We start from the raw sequence: 22,127 nt of genomic DNA on the forward strand, positions 1-22,127 counted from the left end.
GAGGCTGGGAATGGGAGACCGGAGAGGGATCACCCTGTTGTGTTCCCTCCCTCTGGGGGAGGCATTGCCCACTATTAGCAGATAGGACGCTGGGCTGGATGGATCTTTCGTCCGACGCAGTCGGGCCGTTCTGATGTTTTTATGTTACTCTGGTTCATCCCCGTTTGGCTTCGTGGCGACTGAGTGGGGCCTTTGATTGGGAGGAATAGAGATCCCCCGTCTGCAGACCCCTCTTTCCTGGGCCCCTACGAGCTGGCAGGCAGGACTCTTTGCAATGATTCTGCTCTCTGGGGCTGGGTGGCGGGAGCCCCGGAGTCACCCCGCTCGGCCTTTCTCTCCAGCCGGCATTGGAGGCGATGGAACCGCCTGTACCGCAGGAAGTGCCGCGAGGTGGTGAAGTCCAAGTTTTTCTATTGGCTGGTGATCCTGCTCATCATGCTGAACACCCTGGCCATAGCGTCCGAGCACCACCAGCAGCTGGAGTGGATGACCTATGCGCAAGGTGAGCAGGGCAGCCTGCTGCCTGGGAGCACACGAGGACTTGCACGGACGTGCGTGCCCACCCACGTGGGCACACGCCTGCACGCCACGCACACACAGGTGGGCATCCGGGCTACAGGCTCTCCCCAGGCCTGTGTGTACGTGGGGCCTCCTCCTGGCCTTGTGTTTCACTCCCGCTCCCCGTGCACGGACACGCCTCTTGCTGGGGTGGGGAGGGACGTTCTGGGCAGGTGAGTGTAACTGGGGGGGCAGGGGGTGAGGGAGGGGCGGAGGAGGAGGCCCTACACGAGGGGGATCTGCCCCGCGCTGCAGTGCACCGACCGGCCGGGTTCACTGCTTGCAGACAGCGCCAACCGGGTGCTGCTGGCGCTCTTTGCGGCCGAGATGCTGCTGAAGATGTACGCGCTGGGCCTGCACCAGTACTTCATGTCCCTCTTCAACCGCTTCGACTGCCTGGTGGTGTGCATCGGCCTGCTGGAGATCGTCCTGGTGCAGCTCGGCGTCATGTCGCCCCTGGGCATCTCCGTCCTGCGCTGCATCCGCCTGCTGAGGATCTTCAAAATCACCAGGTGGGGGCCTCCCTCCCCGGGCCGGGGGGCTGGGCTGGGCTGGGAGGCTGGGGCGTCCTCCCTTCGGAGACCTCAGGCGTGGCCGCAGGGACAAGCTGCTGAAGGCTGAAGAAAGGGAAACTGAATTCTCTGGCCTGCTAACTGCAGGCTAAGGGCAGGAAACTTAGATTCTTTTATAGCTCTGGGAGGGGAGTGGGGTCTAGTGGTCAGAGCAGGGGGCTGGCAGCCAGGACTCCTGGACTCTATCCCCAGCTCTGAGAGGGGAGTGGGGTCTAGTGGTTAGAGCAGGGGGGCTGGTAGCCAGGACTCCTGGACTCTATCCCCAGCTCTGAGAGGGAGTAGGGTCTAGTGGTCAGAGCAGGGGGCTGGTAGCCAGGACTCCTGGACTCTATCCCCAGCTCTGAGAGGGGAGTGGGGTCTAGTGGTCAGAGCAGGGGGCTGGCAGCCAGGACTCCTGGACTCTATCCCCAGCTCTGAGAGGGGAGTGGGGTCTAGTGGTTAGAGCAGGGGGGCTGGTAGCCAGGACTCCTGGACTCTAGCCTCAGTTCTGGGAGGGGAGTGGGGTCTAGTGGTCAGAGCAGAGGAGGTGGGGAGCGGGGGGGCTGGCACACAGAGCTCCAGGACTCTAATCTGACACTGACTCACTGCTCCCTGCCCAGCCCCCCAAGTGGATGAGGCTGCCCTGCGGGTTGGGGGGCATACCGAGCTCTGAGTGGTACCTGCAGCCCTGCTGGACGGAGGGCGTGGAGGGTGCAGGGTTCAGCCGCTGAGCAGCTCCCAGGAACGGGTTCCTCCTCACGCCCCACACAGCAGGGCAGCTTTACTCTTCCTCTCCACACCTGGGCAAGGGAGGCACGGAGGGGCGAGGGCCATGGTGAGATGTCTGTGGCGAAGCCCGGAGCCGAGGCCTGGGATGTGTTTCCTAGTGGTTAGCGCAATCAAGGGGCCTGAGTTTCAATCCCAGCTCTGCCACGGGCCTGTTGGGGGAGCAGGAACACGTCATGCCCCCGTGCCTCAGTTTCCCCACCTGCAAGAGCGGGACAGTGAGCCTTTGAGATCTGCTGATGAGCAGCCCTACAGAAGAGCTCGGCATTTGTTCACATCTCCTCAGCCACACGGAGAGGGGTGTCCCTCAGCGCCCTGCTTGTGCACCCCTGGGCGTTAGTGCTTAGTGCCTCTGCTTGCCCTAGATACTGGACCTCTCTGAACAACCTGGTGGCATCCCTGCTGAACTCGGTCCGCTCCATCGCCTCCCTGCTCCTCCTCCTCTTCCTCTTCATCATCATCTTCTCCCTGCTGGGCATGCAGCTCTTCGGGGGCAAGTACGACTTCGAAGACATGGAGGTGCGGCGCAGCACCTTCGATAACTTCCCCCAGGCGCTCATCAGCGTCTTCCAGGTACGGGGCGCAGCGGGCACCCACCCTGCTGATCCAACGCGGGCTGGAGTCAGGACACCTGGGAGACAGTGGGACTTAGTGGTTAGAGCAGGGAACACGGCGTCAGGCCTCCTGGGTTCGGGTCTGTTCCTTCTGATCCAATGGAATGGTTCTGCCTGACTCGCTCACACCCTCTCCCAGATCCTGACAGGAGAAGACTGGAATTCAATCATGTACAACGGGATCATGGCTTATGGAGGGCCCTCCTTCCCCGGCATGCTGGTCTGCATTTACTTCATCATTCTCTTTGTCTGCGGGAACTGTATCCTCTTTCTAGCCAGTTGGGAGTAACAGCTGGGTCTTGTCCAGCCCAGTCCCCGGTAGCCTCAAGTCACACGGGGCTCAGCACACACTGTAGAAGGGCTCTGAGGCTGGAGATGTATGTTCAGACATCATAGCACTAGGGGTGGGGTGAATGGCGAAACAGGCGCGGGGTTTAAAAGGGTTGCAAAAATGACTGGGTAGCTCGCTTGGTCTCCTGCCTTTGGATCCCACCGCTGACACCAATGGAGGTTCGCTGGTTACAGGAGGCAGCTGTCTGGGGTATGCAGAGGGCTTATTACTGAGCCTGGGGCTCTCCCCATCTGCCTGCGTACATTGTGTACTGTCATCACACAGGCTCTTGCTAAGCCCTGCTCTTGAAGAAGCAGCCATAGAAGGGGCGACCCCCACATAGGGGCATGCTCCCTAAGCTTCCTTAGCTCCACCCCCTCTCAGATATCCTGCTCAATGTCTTCCTGGCCATCGCTGTGGACAATCTGGCTGAGGCCGAGAGCCTGACCTCCGCCCAGAAAGCCAAGGCGGAAGAGAAGAAGCGGAGGAAAATGTCCCGGTCAGTACCGCCCCCTGCTGCCCAGGGCTTGCGAATCGGTGAGAGCGGCCGGCCTTGGCATCGTCTCGGCAGCGTGCGTCGCGTCTCTGCGGCAGCCTCACTCCCCACCTCTCCTCTCTGCTTCTCCCGCCCAGGGGTTACCCAGAGAAATCGGAGGAGGAAAAGCTCCTGTTGGCCAAGAAGCTGGAGCAGAAAGCCAAGGCCGAGGGAATCCCCACCACAGCCCAGGTCAGTGTCGATACCCCCACATGGGCTGGCGAGGCCACCGTCCTGCCTGGAGACCCGCCCCGTCTCCTGCCGCCGCGCGGGGCTCCAGCTTGGTGGTGGCGTGGGACCAGCGTCAGGCTGGGCGGCTTCTCTCAACCTCACCGCACTGGCCTGTCCTCTCCAGCCTTCCGCCTGAGGGCCCGCTGCTCTGTGCTTCCAGCCGGGCCAGCGCAGCCTCACACACGGCCTTCCTCCGGGACTTTGGGCTCTGCTGGCCTCTGCCGCCAGCTCACCTGGTCGGGGGGAACTTTCCCCCTCGCTGGGGCCATGGTACGTCCCTGAGCAGTTACGCCTTCCCGTTCTTCGCCCAGGTGTGCATGAAGGCCAAACCCATGTTCCCTGGGCACGGGGATGCCTCAGGCAGGCACGTGGGGTGCCCAGTGGGCCCAGGATGAAAAGCCCTGCCGCAGGGGGCTGTCCAGGTGGCGTTTCCCCCCCAGATCTGTATGCACTCGCAGGCACACGGCCTGTCGGTGGCCTTTGTCGGGGATACCCCTGGCTTGCCCAATGGCTCTGTAATGGCTGTGGGGTGCAGGGGGAGCGACAGGCCAGCGATCCTGGCTCCCCTGTCCCATGCTTTTGGTTGTAACGATCTGTGCTGCAGTAACGCCTGGGTCCGGGCCCCCTTGGGCCAGGCTGTACAAACAGAACAAGGACGTGGCCCCGGGCGGTTTCGCCAGACGCGCCGCAAGTCGCCTCTTTCCCTCTGCAGTTAAAGGTGGACGAGTTTGAATCCAACGTCAATGAGATCAAAGACCCCTACCCCTCTGCTGACTTCCCAGGTGAGGCTCTGGCTAGGGGAGGGGCTCTCAGAGGCAAGTCCCATCAGAAGGTGCTGGCCCCAGGAGAGCAGCCAGCCAGCGCGTATTAGGATGCTGGAAGCCGGGGTGCGGGGGGGGGGGGGGGGGCGTTGCTTCCAGCAGATGCCCAGCTGCAGGACATGCTGCAGCTCTCTGCGCCTGTGTGGCGGGGGCGTGGGCGGGGGGCCTGGCTCTCCCCGGGAGGGGGTATCAGACTGCACATGCCTCTCCCATTGCTTGTGACTTGCTTCTCGGAGGTGCCCGTCCCCTTCCCGCTGGGGGCAGTGTTGGGAGGGACTTACGGAGCCAGGAGGTCGGGGATGCCCCCGGCTTGCCCAATGGCTCTGTAATGGCTGTGGGGCGCAGGGGGAGCGACAGGCCGTCCTCCGAACTGCAGCAGCCACGCTCAGTCTGCTGCCTGCTGACGCGGGATGGGCCCAGCCCGTGAGCTCGGAGCGACTGACTGTCCCCCCCCAGGTGACGATGAGGAAGATGAGCCGGAGATCCCCCTGAGCCCCCGGCCACGCCCGCTGGCAGAGCTGCAGCTCAAAGAGAAAGCGGTGCCCATGCCCGAAGCCAGCTCCTTCTTCATCTTCAGCCCCACCAACAAGTAGGTGCCACCGGGACTCCTTTGGGCTCAGCGGGGCCAGGAGAGCCGGCCCTGCCCGTGGGCTGCCCCAGGCTGCTACGGAAGCATGCAGGGCGGGCACATGGAGCCTCACGCAGGGCTCAGCCCAGGCGCACCCCTCCCCAAGCTCCAGGCCGGGCTGTGAGCTCCCGGCAGCCCCCCCACCCCGTGTCACTCCCCCCAGGAGCAGCGTCTCAGCCGCCTCCCCTCTCCCTCCCCAGGATCCGGGTGCTGTGCCACAGGATCGTCAACGCCACCTGGTTCACCAACTTCATCCTGCTCTTCATCCTGCTCAGCAGCATCTCCCTGGCCGCGGAGGATCCCATCCAGCCCGATTCCTTCAGGAACCAGGTGCCCCGGCGGGCGGTGGGTGGGGGAGAGCGGTTTGAGCCACCGGGGCTGCCTGCCGTGCCCAAGGAGAGTTTGGGAGAGCGGCCTGGGAATCAGGACCCTGGCCCTGAGAAGGGAGTGGTGTCTAGTGGTTAGATCAGGAGCCAGCCCCGCTACGTTCTGCTCCCAGGCTTAGAGTCGGGCATTCAGGACTCCTGGCGGCTCAGCTCGGCTCAGCCAGGGGACTCGTGTCGCTCTGCCGGAATCAGGAGCCCTGGCTCTGGCAGGAAAGTCTGTTCTGTAGCCGCAGCAGGGCTCTGGGTGCTGGCTGCAGCCTGACACTAGCTCACCTAGTGGCCTTGGGCAAGTCACTTCTCTGTGCCGCACTTCCAGTCTGTAGCCAAGAGTAATAACGCTGCCCTGTGAGGGTAAATTGGTTCCCCACTGGGAGCTGCTCGGTTCCCATGGTGCTGGGAGCAGTCGGGAGGCCTCCAGTGTGGTGGGAAGCCCTGGAGATGCCACCAGTGCGGCCTGAGTTAGTCACTAAACTCCCCAGCCGGGCACGGGCCATCGGGCAGGGTGGGGCGGGGCACTGAGGGGCACCGAACAGTCGCTCTCCCAGGGCTCGCCTGGCTAGTTCGTGCTCAAAGCCAAACCGACCGCCACGTGTGGAGTCAGGACTCCTCTCCCAGGCCACACCAGCTGGCATCAGGGGTATGGCCTGTTTTTTGCCTTCCTGTGGGGCACAAACCAACAGGGTATAAAACAGCCCCCTGCCGTTGGTGGGCCCTCGATCCCTGCACTGCCGGTGGTGCGCGACGGTCCGCAGGCTGTCACACTCGGATGCGGCGGTGGATGTTGCTTTATTGACACGGGGGTCTGGCGGTCCTTGAGACACAGGCCGGTCTCGTCTGGCCTCAGCCTCTCTGGCTGTGCACACGCGTAGACCACACAGGTTCAACCCAAATACGTTTCCGGAGAAGCCAAGAGCCCATTACTCACCCTGCTCTTCCCCCGGCCCGAAACGTGGCGGGCGCAGCTCGTGTGACTGACGCGCTGCACAGAGCAGCATGGGAGAGTCCAGCGTGGGTGTCAGCCAGCGCGGGAGGTTGTTACAGCCGGGCTGCATGTGGGAGGTGGCTCTGTGTCTAGCGCAGGGTGGCTGGGTGGGGGTAGCGCTGGCGAATAGCATTGCGGGGTCTCCTCCCCGTCCTGCATGGCTTTAGGCAATCTGCCTTGTTGCAACGGGGCTGATAATACGGTGTCATCTTGGTGATGAGCTTTGCCACCCGGCAGCACCTAAGTTGCTGCTCGACAGGCCTGCGCGGCAGGAAGTGAAGATTAACGCTGCTGGGAGTGGCGCTAATACCGCTACAGCTGCCGGGGGATTAGAGGAAGCAGGGATTAACATCTCCCTGTCTGGCCAGATTGGCTCCGTGACCCGAATGAGCACAGAGAGCATCGGCCTCGGTGTCTTGTCCCATCAGCGAGACAGCAGCTCTGAGCTGAGGCAGCGATCAGGGGTCAGTGAGAACGGCTGTGAGATTCCCCAGGGATAGCTCCCATCCAAAGATTGAGCAGGCCTGTTCCTACAAGCTGAACCTCTCTCATCCGGCACTGTCTGGTCCAGCAACATCCGTGGCCCGGCATGATTTGAGTGAGCCAGGTGTCCACTTGTCATGGGCGTGGCCAAGTTTCCTGCCGTTCCTTAAAGTTGTACAGCCCCCAGGCATGGCTGTCAGTGTTCTGCGCTGTCGGTTAGCTCGAATTTACCCCTAAGTGTCCTCATAGACTCCTAGACTTTAAGGTCAGAAGGGACCATTATGATCATCTAGTCTGACCCCCTGCACAGTGCAGGCCACAGAATCTCACCCACCCCTTAGAATAATCCTCTCACCTAGATCTCAGATATTGAAGCCTTCAAATACTTTGGAGACCCCAAGATGCAGAGAATCCTCCAGCTGTGATCTGTGCCCCATGCTACAGAGGAAGGCGAAAAACCTCCAGGGTCTCTGCCAATCTACCCTGGAGGGAAATTCCTTCCCGACCCCAAATATGGCGATCAGCTAAACCCTGAGCATGTGGGCAAGACTCACCAGCCAGACACCCAGAAATTCTCTATAGTAACTCCTATCATCCCTCCATTGACCTATTTCCCACTGATAATGAAAGGTCAATTAGTTACCAAGATCATGTTATCTCATCAAACCATCCCCTTATCATACAATCATAGAACTGGAAGAGACCTCAGGAGGTTAGCAAGTCCAGCCCCCTGCTCTAGGCAGGACCAATCCCAACTAAATCAACCCAGCCAGGGCTTTGTCAAGCCGAGACTTAAACACCTCTAGGGATGGAGACTCCACTACTTCCCTAGGTAACCCATTCCAGTGCTTCCCCACCCTCCTAGGGAAATAGTTTTTCCTAATATCCAACCTGGACCTCTCCCACCACAACTTGAGCCCATTGCTCCTTGTTCTGCATCTGTCACTACTGAGAACAGCCTCTCTCCAGCCTCTTTGGAACCTCCCTTCAGGAAGTTGAAGGCTGCATCAAATCCCCCCTCACTCTTTGCCCGGTAAGCAGTGGCGGCCTCGGCAAAGCTGCTAGGCAACATTGACCTCCCACGGTCCAGAAATGTCTCTGGTTCGGCACCAGTCAGATCCCGAGGGAACCGGACTGGAGAGGTTCAACCTGTGCTTAAACACAGACTCACAGAACACTAGAGCTGGAAGGGACCTCGCAAGGGCATCGAGTCCAGTCCCCCGCCCCTCTGGCAGGACCCCGCCCCGTCAACACCGTCCCCCATAGATGTCTGTCTAACATGAGATCAGATGGCACCACCGAGGCACTTGCATGAAGCCAGTGCATCTCCTAGTATGATGTCTGGCCTGAGTTGCTTCCTGCCTCTTCTAGGATGACAGGAAACCGTTCTAGAAATCCCAGAGCACGGCTAGTTTCCCAGAAGCCTCAGCAGCGTGGGGGCACACGGCTGCGGTAAACTAGGACTGATCTAAAAAACCGGAATCAAGACACCTGGCTTCTGCCCCTGACTCTGCCACTAACTGCCTGTGTGATCACTGGCAAGTCACTTAACCTCACTCTGTGCCTCAGTTTCCCCATCTTTAAATTATCTAGAACTATAATGCTTTGGACAGAGAGCACCTTTCATCAGAGAGCCCCAAAGCACTGTCACTAGCCCTCATTTTTCTTACGAGTGAAACTGAGGCACAGAGACGGGCAATTACATGCCCAAGGGGGCCCACCAAGATGCTGACAGAGCTGGGAAAAGAACCGAAGAGTTCTGACACTGTCGGCGGCGGGTCTTTCCCAGAACCGAGAATCAAACACAGAACGCCTGACCCTAAATCCCCAGCATTAATCTCTGTCCCTGTCCAGAGATGGGACCAGTTGGCAGGAATCCTGGGTCCCAGGCTCTAACCATTGGACTGCCGTGCTCTGCCAAGGGCAATCCTTTCCTACGTGTTGTGGGGGCTGGCGGCTTAGTTCGTTAGTGGCTGTAAATGTGCTGTCCCAGCCCACAGCACATCTACGTTAGTGCTGCGTTTGTGATCAGCGCCCGGTGAGCAGTTTGCATTCAGCGGGGCCGTGTGCCAGAGCTCTCGGCTGCAGGACAATCCAACCACATCTTGCGTCTCAAGTCACCAAAACCTCTGCCTGGTTTTTCTCCTCAGGTCCTGGGATATTTCGACATCGGCTTCACCTCCGTGTTCACCGTTGAAATAGTCCTGAAGGTGAGTCACGCAGCCCGTCCTACTGGGGACGGTGTGTACTGGGGTGACCCCGCCCGCGTGGGGAGCTGCCGATGGGGCCGAGTGGAGGCAGGAGTCAGCTGCAGTGAAGGGGGATTTTTGCTTGAGGCTCCTGTACATAGACAGATACTGAGGGTTCGCTGGCTGTCTGGCTGCCAGTCTGTGCCGCAATGTCGCCGCTGGGGGGGCCTCCGAGGCACCGCTGGTCAGAAAACGTTCCTTACAAGTTTTGCGTTAGTTTCACCGCAATAGAATTTGTCCCATGAGGTTGTGCTGATTTTGACAAAGTCCATCAGAATGCACGAGCGGCGTGGAACCGTTCAGAATGGCGTTTAGAATTTGACGGCCTTTCTTTTTTCATCTTCACCTTGTTTCATAACATGGCAGCAGTAACGGTGTGTAGCATGTTTCAAGCAATGCGAATTAGCACCTGCTGTTGAGGTATGCCCTGAAAACGCCCTATTGCTATGACGTGCCATAAAAGTAGAAATATTGTTGTAATTGATTTTATTTGAAGCCTCCTCAAGGCCAGCTGCCCCTGGCATGCACTGAAACATTTTGTCTTTCCCTCTAGGTCAGAATGGCTCCTGTTTGTGTTGTAACGAAATAGCTTGGCTCGCAATGCAAACAGGAAGCATTTTGATCTAGGAAAGAAGACAACTCAATCAGTGCTAAGCAGCAGCTGCCCTTAAGTCAGGCATGTCCAAAGTCCGGCCCGCGGGCCAAGTGTGGCCCGTGTTCTGGTTTAATACGGCCCCCCAGGTAATTTGGCAATATCTATCTTTTATGGCCCCCAACGAATCCATATGTATTGAGATGAATACATTGTAAAATCTCAGTTAATGTCAGTTGGTCTAAATCAGTTACAAATATATTTGGACACAACATGGATACTTGGTGTTATGTTCCTGTTCATATTTTTTGAACTTAAAAGTTGACAGACAACCTTTATTACCAATAATATGTAATGTACTTTACAATGTTCCTGACATATTTCAGCTTCCTGGATTTTTTTTTCATCTGGCCTTCAGATATGAAAGGCAGAGTGATTAAACACCTGTTTAGATGTGTCATCCATGTGACGAAATGAAAAGTATGCCGTTTGCAATAAACTTTACATAAAATAGTTAATTTGCATTTAATTTTAATGGTTCAAAGAATGTCAGGCAAAATGGTCGGCCCTCACGCATGTTCACTTCATCAAATCTGGCCCTCTTTGAAAAAAGTTTGGACACCCCTGCCTGAAGTGGTTTAAAAATTCACAGATTCACAAGCTGTGTCTACACGGCCACTTTAGTCGTTCCGGAGTATGAAAAAAGCCCCACTTCTCTCGAGTGACAAAAGTTTTAGTGCTGAAAGCGTCAGTGTAGACAGTGCTTTATCGCCAGGAGGGAGCGTCCTCATTTGGGGAGGTTTTCTTTATCACCGGGTGAGTTTTCCGCCCGTGATAAAGCGTGACTGCTGTGGCCACATGACTGCATCTCCTCGCAATGAAGCGTGACTGTAATGTGGGCCGTGCAGACGTACTCATAGATTCCAAGGCCAGAAGGGACCGTTTCTTACGTTCATCTGGTTTGACCTACAATGTGACACAGGCCCACAATAGCACCAACTGCAGAATGCCTAGAGAAAAACATCCCCTCTTAAGTTTAAAAATTGTCGGTGATGGAGACTCCGTCAGAACCCTCGGTAAATTGCTCCAGTGGTCAATTACCTTTGCTGTACAAACTTTACCCCAATCTGAATTTGTCAAGGTTCCACTTCTACCATGGCTCCATATTGTGCCTTTTTCTGCAAGACCAAGACAGCCATTATTAAATATTTACAGTAAAATACTTGAATAATGATATTACTTACTCTGTGATGCGAGTAGTAGTGGCGCAGGCTACATGTCATGAAATCATATAAAATTAGTAAACAGTACAACCAGAAAGAAACTGCAATAGGAAACAAAACAGCCATGTGTTACAAGAGCAATATTGTTCAAAGCTTCCCTTTCACGGAGATTTTGCAAATACTGGTTTTGTTCCAGCGGAAACCGAGCCAAATGAGGACACGTCGAACTGTCCCATGAAGCGGAAACGCTGTGTTTTGACCCACCTTTCCCCGGAGTCCTGCCCCAGACGCAGTGCTCAGAGCAGGCACGGCTGTACAGTGGCTGGATGGTAGCCCCAGGGCGGCGTTTCTGTGGCTCTCAGTCCCGTTCCTAGGCCACAGGGCCATCACACTGGGTGGCTGGCCCAAGAAAAGGACTTTCCTGGGGTGACTCCTGTGGGGCAGGGCGGAGGGGCAGTGATACGTGATTCGCTTCCGTTGCGGTGCCTTGTTTGTGGGGTCGTTCTCCTGGGCTCCAGTCTGGCTTGACGAGCAGCAGTCACTACAGAGAAAGGGGATGAGAGGTGCTCTGCCCTGTTCCCACTGGCTCCCCTCTGCTCCCTTCAGATGACGGCGTACGGAGCATTCCTGCACAAGGGCTCCTTCTGCCGGAACTACTTCAACATCCTGGACCTGGTGGTGGTGGCCGTCTCCCTCATCTCCATGGGAATTGAGTAAGCGCCCCTGGAGCCGCAGCACCGCCCGCCCAGATGGTGCCATCTGCAGTGGCAATAGGGGCAGAGATGGGCCAGGCCGCTGGTCTGTCTAGCCTGGTACCTGGCCTCCACCAGGACTTGGTGCTGCAGCTGGGAGGCATGCGCCTGGGCAGAGGGGCAGATGGAGCGCGGGGACTTCTGCCCTGGAATTGCCTTCCCCTCCCCAGGTTCCCTCTGCGCCCCTGGGTCTGTCCCTCACGGGGTGGGGATTTGGCCTAGTGGCTCGTGCTCAGGCCCAGGACATCGGAAGTCCCGGGCTCTGGGCCCAGCGCTGAGGCTGCGTGCCCCTTCCAGTGATGTGCGGAGAGCCCGGAATTCCACTGATGGCAGACGGGCTCCCTTGGGGCTCTGTCAGCCCAGCATCCAGCCTGTCTCCTGCCCCCGCGGGTCCAGCTCCCCCGCCCATGCTGCAGGGCTCAGGTGCTGACTCTGCCCTGACGGGTGGCTGCAGGCAGGCCTGGCTCTGTCTGGCCCTGCCCAGGCTGGAGGGGTCTCCCTGTCTCTCGCCCTCCCCAGGTCCAGTGCAATCTCCGTGGTGAAGATCCTGAGGGTGCTGCGAGTCCTGCGGCCGCTGCGGGCCATCAACAGAGCCAAGGGGCTGAAGGTGAGAGCGAGGCGGGGAGAGGAGGAGGATGAACTGGGCTCGGAGCTGCAACAGGAGCCCCGTGTCTGCCGGGCCCTAGGCCCAATCCTGCAGCGCCAGGCCTGGCTGCGCCCCCAGGCGGGTGTTCCACTAGGTGTCTGGGCAGCTGGGAGGCAGCATGTTGCGACTGTACTAGGTCCTCCGGCTGCTCCGCTGCGCCCAGGCACGGTGCCAGGGATGTGCCGGTCACGTCCCCTGCAGGCTGGCCCGGTGCCGGGCCTGGGCCGGCTGTTCCTCCTGCACCCAGGCATGTACTCCCAGCAGGACGGGGTGCTGCGGGCCCAGCCCATCACCACCTTGGCCTCTCTCTCCAGCACGTGGTCCAGTGCGTCTTCGTGGCCATCAAGACCATCGGCAACATCGTGATCGTCACCACCTTGCTGCAGTTCATGTTCGCCTGCATCGGGGTGCAGCTGTTCAAGGTGAGCGCCCCCGGGCCAGAACCTGGCGCTCGCCAGCCTCCGGCCCGAGGAGAGCTGGGTGGAGCCGAGCTCGCGCAGACTCCTGGACATGGCGCCGGTTTGCTGCCTTCACGCGGAGGTCGGCTTCCATTAGAGACGCAGGGAGGCCGTGTCCTGAGAAGGACCCTCCCCGGTCAGGCCCCTTGGGGGGTACAGGTTGAATCTCTCTGGTCCGGCAATAGGCCCACGGATGTTGCTGGACCGGAGATGCCCTGGACTACAGAGTGGTTGCCAGCGGCTGGGAGCAGGGCCAGTCCAGCAGGCTGGCAGTCCTGGGGGCCAGCGGGGCCAGTGGCAGGGAGCATGGTGAGTGGCCCGGCTGGAGGGCCAGCAATCTGCGGGACCGGTGGCCAGGAGCGGAGCCCCACTGGGGGAGTCTGTGAGGTCGGTGGCTGGGGGTAGCAGAGCCCACTGGCCAGAGCCAGTGGTCAGGAAGCTAGCTCCCGCCTCTCCCCCCCCCAGGGAGAGCTCAGAGGCCTGACCTCCCCTGGCCCGGCAAACTCCCGTGTTTGGGACGAGCCAGGTCCCAGGGAGCCTGTAACAGCGAGCCGCAGGCAGAACAGGGCAGCGCGCGCATAGTCGGTGTCCAAGCAAGGCAGCTTCACACCCCGTGGGCAGAGACCTGGTCTGGGGTGTCAGTGGAGGTGGGGGGGTCTTCCCAGCTTTGCCACTGACCTGCTGGTTGACCTTGGGCCAGTCCCTTCCCCACCTGTGCCTCAGTTTCCCGCTGCTGGCTCCAGCTCCCGCCGTGTTGCAGGATCACAGGTGCTTCCTCCTGGCCACACACGGCACTGCAGGCAGCTCTGTGCGGGCGCTGGGTGTGAATCAGCGAGGCGATGCGCCCGGCCCTCCTCTTCGGAGGAAGCGCTACAGGCTGCCGTGGCAGGCTCTGGCTTTCGAGGCCTGCAGGGCTCCTGGGGGCTGCCAGGGCAGCTCAGTGCAGCGGGAGGGCTGGGCTGGTTCGTCAGCCTGGGTTCTAACCGACCACCTCTAATGAAAGGCCCAGCTGGGGCAGGGCCCAGGCTCCCACGGCCGGCCCTAGCTCAGACTGGATCAGGGCCTGGAGGCTGGGTCGGGGCCAGGCCGTGGTGTCAGGCCAGGATGTACTGCTGTTGCCAGTAGCTGCCCTTGTTGCTAGATCTATCAGCCAGGCCCCTGCCGTTCACAGCAAACCCCCTGCTTGTGCTCTCTGCTTGCACCTAGGGCAAGTTTTACAGCTGTACGGATCTGGACAAGATGACGGAGAAGGAGTGCAGGTGAGCACCCCCTATGGTCCCTGCATGCTCATTGCAGCCAGAGTGCAGGGCCCTGGCGGGGAAGGTGAGGCAGCCCCGGTTTGCTTACTTGTGCTCACAGCCCATTGCTGGGATCCTGCCACGCGGAGGAGCCCAGGCGAGGGTCTCTGTGCAGTACAGGCCGTTGGCTCTAGTGGGCAGAGAGCAGCCAGGGCTGAGCAGGAGCTGGGCTTGCAAACCAGAGGAAGGCCAGGCCAACGGTCACGGTGCTCTTTCAGGTCTTCATTCATCCTCCAAACTGGCGCGAAGACGGCAGCCACCGGTGCCCTGTCTCCTTTGCGGGTGCCGTGCGGGGTGGAGAACCTGCAGGGCTCTGTGGAGGTTATAGGGGGCTGCCCTGGGGCTGTGGAAGAGCCAAGCTCACCCTGGGCAGCAGCAGCGTGTGGTGGGATCGGCCAAGCTGCTGCAGCTGGGGTTGCCAGACGGTTGAAACAAAAATACCGAACACGGCCTCCCTTCCCCCCCCCCCCCCAAAAAAAGCACCTGGAAAAAATTCCATTGAAGAAAAAAAAAGGGGGGGGGCCAAAGTTGTTGAGCAAAAAAAAGGGACTCCAAGACTTATTAAGCTAAAAAATAAAATAAAATAAAATAAAATAAAACAGCATGTCCCCTTTAAGAGTGAGTGCAGGGATAGGAACAGGGAGCGGTTGAGCACTAAGACCCAGGGGAAATGCCAGCAGCCTTGGGGAACCAGGTAAGCATGGGGCTGGGGGGTTGGGAGTTCGGGGGGAGGCCGGGCGCTGAGTGTTTGTAGGGTTGCCAGGTGCCCGGCATTTTCTCCTCCTGGCTGGGGAAAAATTCAGAGACTCCGGGCATCTCAGGTGTCCGATATTCCCTGCATTTTTTTACCGGACAGGAGGTGAAAATACCGGCCTGTCTGGGTGAATGCCGGACACCTGGCAACCCTAGCTGCAGCTGGTGGTTCCAGGCTGCCACCGCTAATCCCAGGTGCTCCAGGACGATGCGCCAGCCCCACGGAGCCTGCTTGGCTGCTTTGCCGGCACAGGCCTGCAGCGTGGCAGGAGAGCCCCGGGGGCATTCCCTGGCCCTGCGGCTAGTTAGTGGGATTGGGAGAAATTGCTTAGTAACACGATCCACTTCTCCAAAGCACATTTATCTGCGAGCCTCAAGCAGGTGGACCCTGATGAGGCTGCTGGGCAGGTCATAGAGGGAAGTGTTACCCTGGCAACTGCAGGGGGTCCTTCATCCGCACACGATGCAGCTTCCCGTGCCTGTCTGAACTCCCAGGCTCGGCCCCGGTGCCTGTAGTGACCAGCACTAACATCTGGCCTCCTGCAGCTGAGAGTTCCGAGGTTGATTTGGAGAGATGCCGTGCTCCGAGCAGCAGGGCGCCTTCAGCATGTGGGCATGTGGGAGGGGGGAGGACGTGGGCAAGTGTTTCTGGGCCCGGTTCCTTGCTTACTCACCCCGATACATGTGGCACCACCTCCCTTTCAGAGGCAACTTCATTCTCTACGTGGACGGCAGCCCCACGCAGCTGGAGCTGCACTCGCGCGAGTGGGTGCACAACGCCTTCCACTTCGACAACGTCCTCTCGGCCATGATGTCGCTCTTCACCGTCTCCACCTTCGAGGGCTGGCCGCAGTGAGTCGGGGGGAGCATGCGGCGCTGGGGGAGGGAGATCCCAGCTGGGGAATGCCACATGAAGGGACCTGCCGCAGGTGCCAGTGCAGCTAGAGGGGCTGCAGCTGCCTGGCATGTCCTCTGCCGGACCAGGCCTTCCCTGCGCGGCGTGGTGAGCGCCGCGCTCTCTGCTGCTCCTGTAGGCTGCTGTACAAGGCCATCGACACCCACACGGAGGACATGGGCCCCATCTACAACTACCGGGTGGAGATCGCCATCTTCTTCATCATCTACATCATCCTCATCGCCTTCTTCATGATGAACATCTTCGTGGGCTTCGTCATCGTCACTTTCCAGGAGCAGGGCGAGAGCGAGTACAAGAACTGTGAGCTGGACAAGAACCAGGTACTGCCCACGGACCCCCTGAGCTCCCCCCGGCCCGCAGACACCCCTCGGACCCCAGTCTTTCCCTCCCAGCCCTGGGGAACCCCAGGTTCCAGGCACGCCCCGCTGTGGGTGCGGGGAGTGAGAGGAGAACGTTGGGCCTTGGCTTGGACACGGCTGAGCAGGGCTGGCTCGAGCCATTCCTACGCCCCAGGTAGCAGGCGCGGCCCGGCCCCCGGCGTGCTGTGCACCTTACAGCTGCCATCAGGCGCTCCCCATAGGTTGGCTCCATGCAACTGCCTGGCTAGGCCCCCCCTTAATCCGGCCCTGCGGCTGAGCTGCGGGATGAGAGCCGGGGTCCCCCCGCTGGAGGGGGGCTGAGCAGTTGAGGCCGGGAGCCCAAGGACAGGGCTATTGTACAGGAGTGTCAAGCGGCAGAGCTGAAAGACGAGACCCGCAGTTCTCCCAGGCCTCCTGGCCTCTGCTCACCTGCGCGTCGGGGCTGGGCCGCTCTGCTGAGAGCCCCGGCTGGGCAAGCCACTAACGCGCGCACTGGATACGTGGGCTGCAGCGGGGCCTGCCCCAAGTCAGTGACTAGTGGTTGCCTGCCAGTGAGGGGTGGTGCAGGCCGGGGAGGCCCCTCAGGAGTGGGACCGCTGCTCCCTTACCAAGGTGCTAGTCCCACGCCCCTGCATGCCGGGTTCACGCTGCCCTCGTGCCCTCGAGTGTTCTTGGGTGGGTAGACTCCGGCCCCTTTCTGTGCGGGGCTGCTCAGGCTAATCACAACGGGCTGAAACCAGACTCCCTGGGCTCCCGACTGAACTCGCGCAGAAAAGCGAGCAAAGACAAACGCCCCCGAGCGCCTGTGGGCAAGCAGGGCAGCCCCCTGTGCCCGACCTCCCCATCCCCGTCCCCACCCTGCACGACGCTGGACGAGCCCGGGAGCTTCTCTTCCTCACGCTGCTCCACACTAAAGATCATGGGGCCCCCAGAGACACTGGCTGTCCCGCTTGTGGCAGCCACCGATAACCGACTGTCACAAGCGGGGCTGAGGGCAGTCGGGCCTAGTGGTGACAGCGAGCGCTCAGTCCAGGGAGGGCAGAAGTCAGTCGGAGGGACTTGTAAGTCACTGCAAAGATGTCAGTCAGGGAGCAGGCCAGCAGCAGGCCCTAGCACGACCCCTTTCCTTTCAGAGCCGTCTCCCTGGAGCCCTTGGGCCGGGTTTCTTGGGGCAGCCTAGTGGAGGGTGTGTGGGAGGAGCAGGGCACAGTGACCGAGCTGAGTGGGTCTGTGGTCACAGTGCTTGTGGTGCAGCTTCAGAGACTGACGGTGGACCCCAGGATTTGGGCAGACAGCCAAGTTTCCCCCTAACGTGCAGTTGGGGGTTGGCCGATGGGGTTGGCCGGCCTGGCGCTTGGATGCCGCTGAGCCTCTGCTAACTGGCTGTGCGTGGTGGGGTGTGCGGCGAGGCCAGCAGCAGGGGGTGTTGGTGAGGCGAGGGGGATTTCAGAGGGGAGCCCCTAATTCCCAAAGAAAGGGGCCGGCTGGGTCGTGGCCGGTGTGGACTTGCAGGCGCATTGTGGGTGGCGAACGAGAATGGCGGGAATGTAGGGAGCAGTGTAAGTGCTGCGGCAGGGAGGCCACCTGATTCGCTGTCCCTGCCTGTGAGGGCAGGAGGCAGGCGAGGCGCGAGGGCCATGGCCCTGGATGGGGCAGAAATTCCTGCTCAGAAGACTTCAGCAAGGCCTGCTGGACACAACAGGCCAGGGGCAAACCTGGAGGAGGGGCCTGTAAGGCTAGAACCTGGGTCTAGGGAGCCGGGGACAGCAGATATGCTCACTTTGCCCCGGCTCCCGGAGGTGCCGACTGGCGACCTCCCCTTGCATGGTCCCTTAGCATGGAGCTGTCCAACATCGCAAGTAAGGGTGACACTAGGAGGACCTTTCCAGACTTGGGGAAGAGGCCCTCTGTGTACCTTCAAAAGCCTGTCTCCTTTCCTGGGGCAGATGGGCCAATAGATAGATCACCTCACCCGCCTTGTCTCTCTGGCACACCGAGGAGGGTCAGGCCAGACCAGCACCTGCACGGGTGGCTGCTGATCAGGCTGGTGGGGTGTCCAGAGGAAGTTCCCCAGCCTGGTGCCAGGGGTCGCTGTGTTGCAGGAACCCCCAGGTCCTGATGACTTGGGTCGACAGGGTCTGGAGGCAACCTGGGTCAGAAACATGTAAGCCGGGCGCTTGTGCGGCCGCTCAGGAGAGATTTACATGCCGCTCAGCTGGCTAGCAGAGCACCCACTGCCAGGGATTGTTTCTTACTGCTGGTGCACATCCGCACATGCCTCAGTGCAGATAAAACAATTTATTCCGTACATGCCTCAGTGCAGATAAAACAATGTATCCACTCCTGGATGGAAAAAATCCACACGTGGATAGAAAGGACTAGAGGGAACATTGGGCAACAGAGCAGAAAGCCCAGGCAACTGGGGCTAACAGTGCCCTGTAGGGAACTTGGGGCTATGTCTAGACTGCAGGCTTCTTTTGGAAGAAGCTTCTCCAGAAGAGATCTTCTGAAAAAATTTCTTCCGAAAGGGAGTGTCCACACTGCAAAAGGGCATCAGAAAAACAATCTGCTTTTTCGAAAGATAGTGTCCACACTGAATGGACGCTGTCTCGCATTTAAGCTGTGATGACTATGGATGGAGTGGCTACCAGAGCACCTGTGCTTTTTCCTCTTTCCTCTTCTTTCGAAAGAACTCCCTCTTTCCCGTCCATACACGCCTTTTTCCAAAAGAGCTCTTTCACAAAAAGGCTTCTTCCTCGTAGAAAGAGATTTACCAATGTCAGGAAAACCCCTCTGTTCTTTCGATTTTTTTCCAAAACAATGAGATCGCAGTGTGGATGTAAGTGATGGGTTTTTTTTTTGGAAAAACGGCCATTTTTTCTGAAAAAACTCTACAGTGTAGACATACCCTGAGAGTCAGAGGTTTCAGCACAACAGTTTGCTGGGTTTCTTGCAGTGTGGTTGAAAATGTGTCCACTTTGATCAAATGTCATTTAGAACCCCCGTCCCCGCCTCCCGAAATAACATCAGACACTTTCCGAGTGGAGTGGTTTGGGGTGGTTGTTGTGATTTTTCATTTTGAAACAATCTATTTAAGCTAACCAAGGTCGATCGGTGGGAAACATTCCTGCTTTCTCAGGACAAAACATTTCAATCAGCTCCGAGCAAAACTTTCCTGGGAATTTTGATTCATGGGAAATTTCCAGTTTGTTGTTGTTTTCAGAGTGGTGGGGGGAATGTTCAAAATCCCAGGATTTGCCACACAATGGAAAATCCAGGTCTGGGCCGGCTCTGCAGGGGGAAGGGACAGAGTGGGGAGCTAGAGGATTTACGGCTGGGAAACGCCACCTCCGTTCCACGGCCTTCACCGCCCGCCTGCCTTCCTCCTCTCGCCCCAGCGCCAGTGTGTCCAGTACGCGCTGAAAGCCCGCCCGCTGAGACGCTACATCCCCAAGAACCCCTACCAGTACAAGATCTGGTACGTGGTGACCTCCTCCTACTTCGAGTACCTCATGTTCTTCCTGATCATGCTGAACACCGTCTGCCTGGGCATGCAGGTGAGCACGGGCCACACCTAAGGGTGGCACCCTTTGATCTGCTGTCGGCAGGGCATGGGGGTGGGTGGGCCTCTGGCTGGCATGCCCTCAGAATGAGAGTCAGGCTGGGCCCCGGGCCTGGTGCATCGGGGGCTATGGGTGTGGAGTCCGGCCTGGGTTACCGTAGGCAGTGTGTGTGTGTGTGTGTGTGTGTGTGTGTGTGTGTGTGTGTGTGTGTGTGTGTGGAGTCCAGCCTGGGTTGTGTGTGTGTGTGTGTGTGTGTGTGTGTGTGTGTGTGGAGTCCAGCCTGGGTTGTGTGTGTGGGTGTGTGTGTGTGTGGGTGTGTGTGTGTGTGGAGTCCAGCCTGGGTTACTGTAGGTAGTTCACAGCACTGCTCAAGGGAGGCCCTTCCTGTGTGTGTGTGTGTGTGTGTGTGTGTGTAAAAACGCAGGGCGGGGGGGAGAGAGACAGTGTGTGTGTGTGTGTGTGTGTGTAAAAGCGCAGGGCTGGGGGGAGAGACGGGGTGTGTGTGTGTGTGTAAAAGCGCAGAGCGGGGGGGTGGGAGAGAGACTGTGTGTGTGTGTGTGTGTGTGTGTGTGTGTGTGGACAGAGCAGTGGGCAGGGTCCAGGGCTGGAACAGGTGATGGGTGCGGCTGAGAGACCTTGGCTGAGCTGTGTGTGAAGGGGGCCCAGCATCACAACGTCAGTCCATCTTCTCACCTTCCAGAGCTCTAGCTTTGTACGCTGGTCTCAGGCGCCCACGTCCTGTCCAGCCTCGAGACCCGGCCCCTTCCTGCTCCCCGTAGCCCGGGGCCAACCTGTGCCTCTTCCTGTCTCCCCAGCACTACAACCAGTCAGCCGAGATGAACTATCTCTCGGACAACCTGAATGTGGCCTTCACCATCCTCTTCACCGTGGAGATGTTCCTCAAGCTCATGGCCTTTAAAGCCAAGGTGCGTGTGGGGTGACAGTCTTGGGGCAGGAATCTGGAGAGGGGTGCTGGGGGGCGGGCATAACTCTACCAGCATATGGGCAGCTGTACCTAGTGGCTGGAGCAGGAGTCTGCAGCTAGGAGTCAGAACCAAGTTGGCGGGAGCCAAGGCAGGAGCTGTCGCTGCTGAGTCAAATGTGTTGAGTAACCCCTGGCCTGCCTGTCTGCCGACTCCTCCCCCCACTCGGGTACCATGTCCATAGGCAGACAGCAGCAGGCCCTGATTCCCGACAGGGGGTGCAAGTCCGGAGCGGGGCCCAAGTCTGGGAGGGGCCCAGGGGGTATGAATCTGGACGAGGTAAGGCTGTGAATCAGAGAGAGAGAGAGAGAGAGAGAGAGAATCCTGTGTGTGTGTGTGAAAGGGAGAGAGAGAGAATCGGGGGGGGAGGGAGGCTATGTGCAGGAACTCGCCCCAAGCGGTGAGCATGGCATGTCCTCCCCATGCCACGTCCCTGGGACACACTCCCCTGGTGGCTGGGGGCGCCGGGGAGACCCGCCCAGGACCTGGCAGTGCCCGAGGGAAGGAGCAGGGCCAATCCAGTCCACATGGGGGAGCCCTTCATCCAGCTATTTGCCCCCACCCCAGCTCTGCTCACTGCCCTGGGTATCTCTGCCCTGGAGGTGGGAGGCTTGTGGCCCTCCCTGGAGCTCCCTGACAGGGCCCGCGGCCTGTGTGTGAGCAGCCCTGCAAGAGCCCCTGAGCTGAGCTTGGGACGCATGTGAGAGGCGAGGCAGAGCCCCTGTCTCCCTCTCCGCCCGCCCTGCAGGCACGTCCCTCAGGCCCACGGAGACGGCCAGTCACCCTCTGCTCCCTGCGGCCTGCCCGGCCGGGGATCCCTCTCTCGCCCAACCTCGCATGGCTTGTTCCCTCGGCCTCACCAATGTGGGCTCTGCCAGCCCCTTGGAAAGCCCTGCCTGTGGCTGATCCTCCGGGGACCAGGCCCTTCCCCGTCCCCTGCGTGTAAGGGAGTCACATGGTCATGGGTCAGCCTGATCCAGGCCCTCCCCAGCCCGCCACTGCCCTCCCTAGAGAGCCTGGCCCCCGGCAGCCCACACGCGGAGATGTGGCCACGGCAGCTGCACTTGCAGGCGGCGTTTCCCGCTGCAGCGCCTGGCCACGTGCCCCCTGTACTGCCAACCTGCGTCTCCCCGGCCCGAGCTCCCTCTGGCGCAGCGGGTGGGCGGCTGTTGGCTGGGGAGTCAGCGCCCCGCGCTCAGGCACGGCCGGGTCCTCCGTGGGGAGTTCTAACCCCCGTCTGACCCTCGGCTTCTTTCTTCCATTCGGCTGCCTCCTCCCCTCCGTTCCTTCCATCTCAGGGCTATTTCGGCGACCCCTGGAACGTCTTCGATTTCCTCATCGTCATCGGCAGCATCATCGACGTCATCCTGAGCGAGATCGATGTAAGCGATCCCCAGGCCTGGGGGGAGGGGACGAGTCCGAGAGCGTG

The 22,127-nt window shown here is 59.6% G+C and overlaps 1 protein-coding gene across 5 annotated transcripts in view; it reads left to right on the plus strand.

Annotated features, from left to right (window-relative positions):
* Positions 1-22,127, plus strand: part of CACNA1S (calcium voltage-gated channel subunit alpha1 S) — an 83,877-nt gene that overhangs the window by 31,705 nt on the left and 30,045 nt on the right. For all 5 annotated transcript variants that reach the window (XM_075910485.1, XM_075910480.1, XM_075910482.1 and 2 more), the window contains 19 exons: positions 342-502; positions 845-1,070; positions 2,261-2,468; positions 2,649-2,769; positions 3,225-3,339; positions 3,474-3,567; positions 4,319-4,388; positions 4,884-5,016; positions 5,256-5,385; positions 9,057-9,116; positions 11,577-11,683; positions 12,242-12,329; positions 12,683-12,790; positions 14,033-14,085; positions 15,583-15,729; positions 15,912-16,113; positions 19,551-19,709; positions 20,531-20,641; positions 21,997-22,080. In XM_075910485.1, coding sequence (XP_075766600.1) covers positions 342-502; positions 845-1,070; positions 2,261-2,468; positions 2,649-2,769; positions 3,225-3,339; positions 3,474-3,567; positions 4,319-4,388; positions 4,884-5,016; positions 5,256-5,385; positions 9,057-9,116; positions 11,577-11,683; positions 12,242-12,329; positions 12,683-12,790; positions 14,033-14,085; positions 15,583-15,729; positions 15,912-16,113; positions 19,551-19,709; positions 20,531-20,641; positions 21,997-22,080 — 2,377 coding nt within the window. The remainder of the gene's footprint in view (positions 1-341; positions 503-844; positions 1,071-2,260; positions 2,469-2,648; positions 2,770-3,224; positions 3,340-3,473; positions 3,568-4,318; positions 4,389-4,883; positions 5,017-5,255; positions 5,386-9,056; positions 9,117-11,576; positions 11,684-12,241; positions 12,330-12,682; positions 12,791-14,032; positions 14,086-15,582; positions 15,730-15,911; positions 16,114-19,550; positions 19,710-20,530; positions 20,642-21,996; positions 22,081-22,127) is intronic.

The sequence above is a fragment of the Pelodiscus sinensis genome, chromosome 27 (assembly GCF_049634645.1).
Source record: "Pelodiscus sinensis isolate JC-2024 chromosome 27, ASM4963464v1, whole genome shotgun sequence".
Lineage (NCBI taxonomy): Eukaryota > Metazoa > Chordata > Testudines > Trionychidae > Pelodiscus > Pelodiscus sinensis.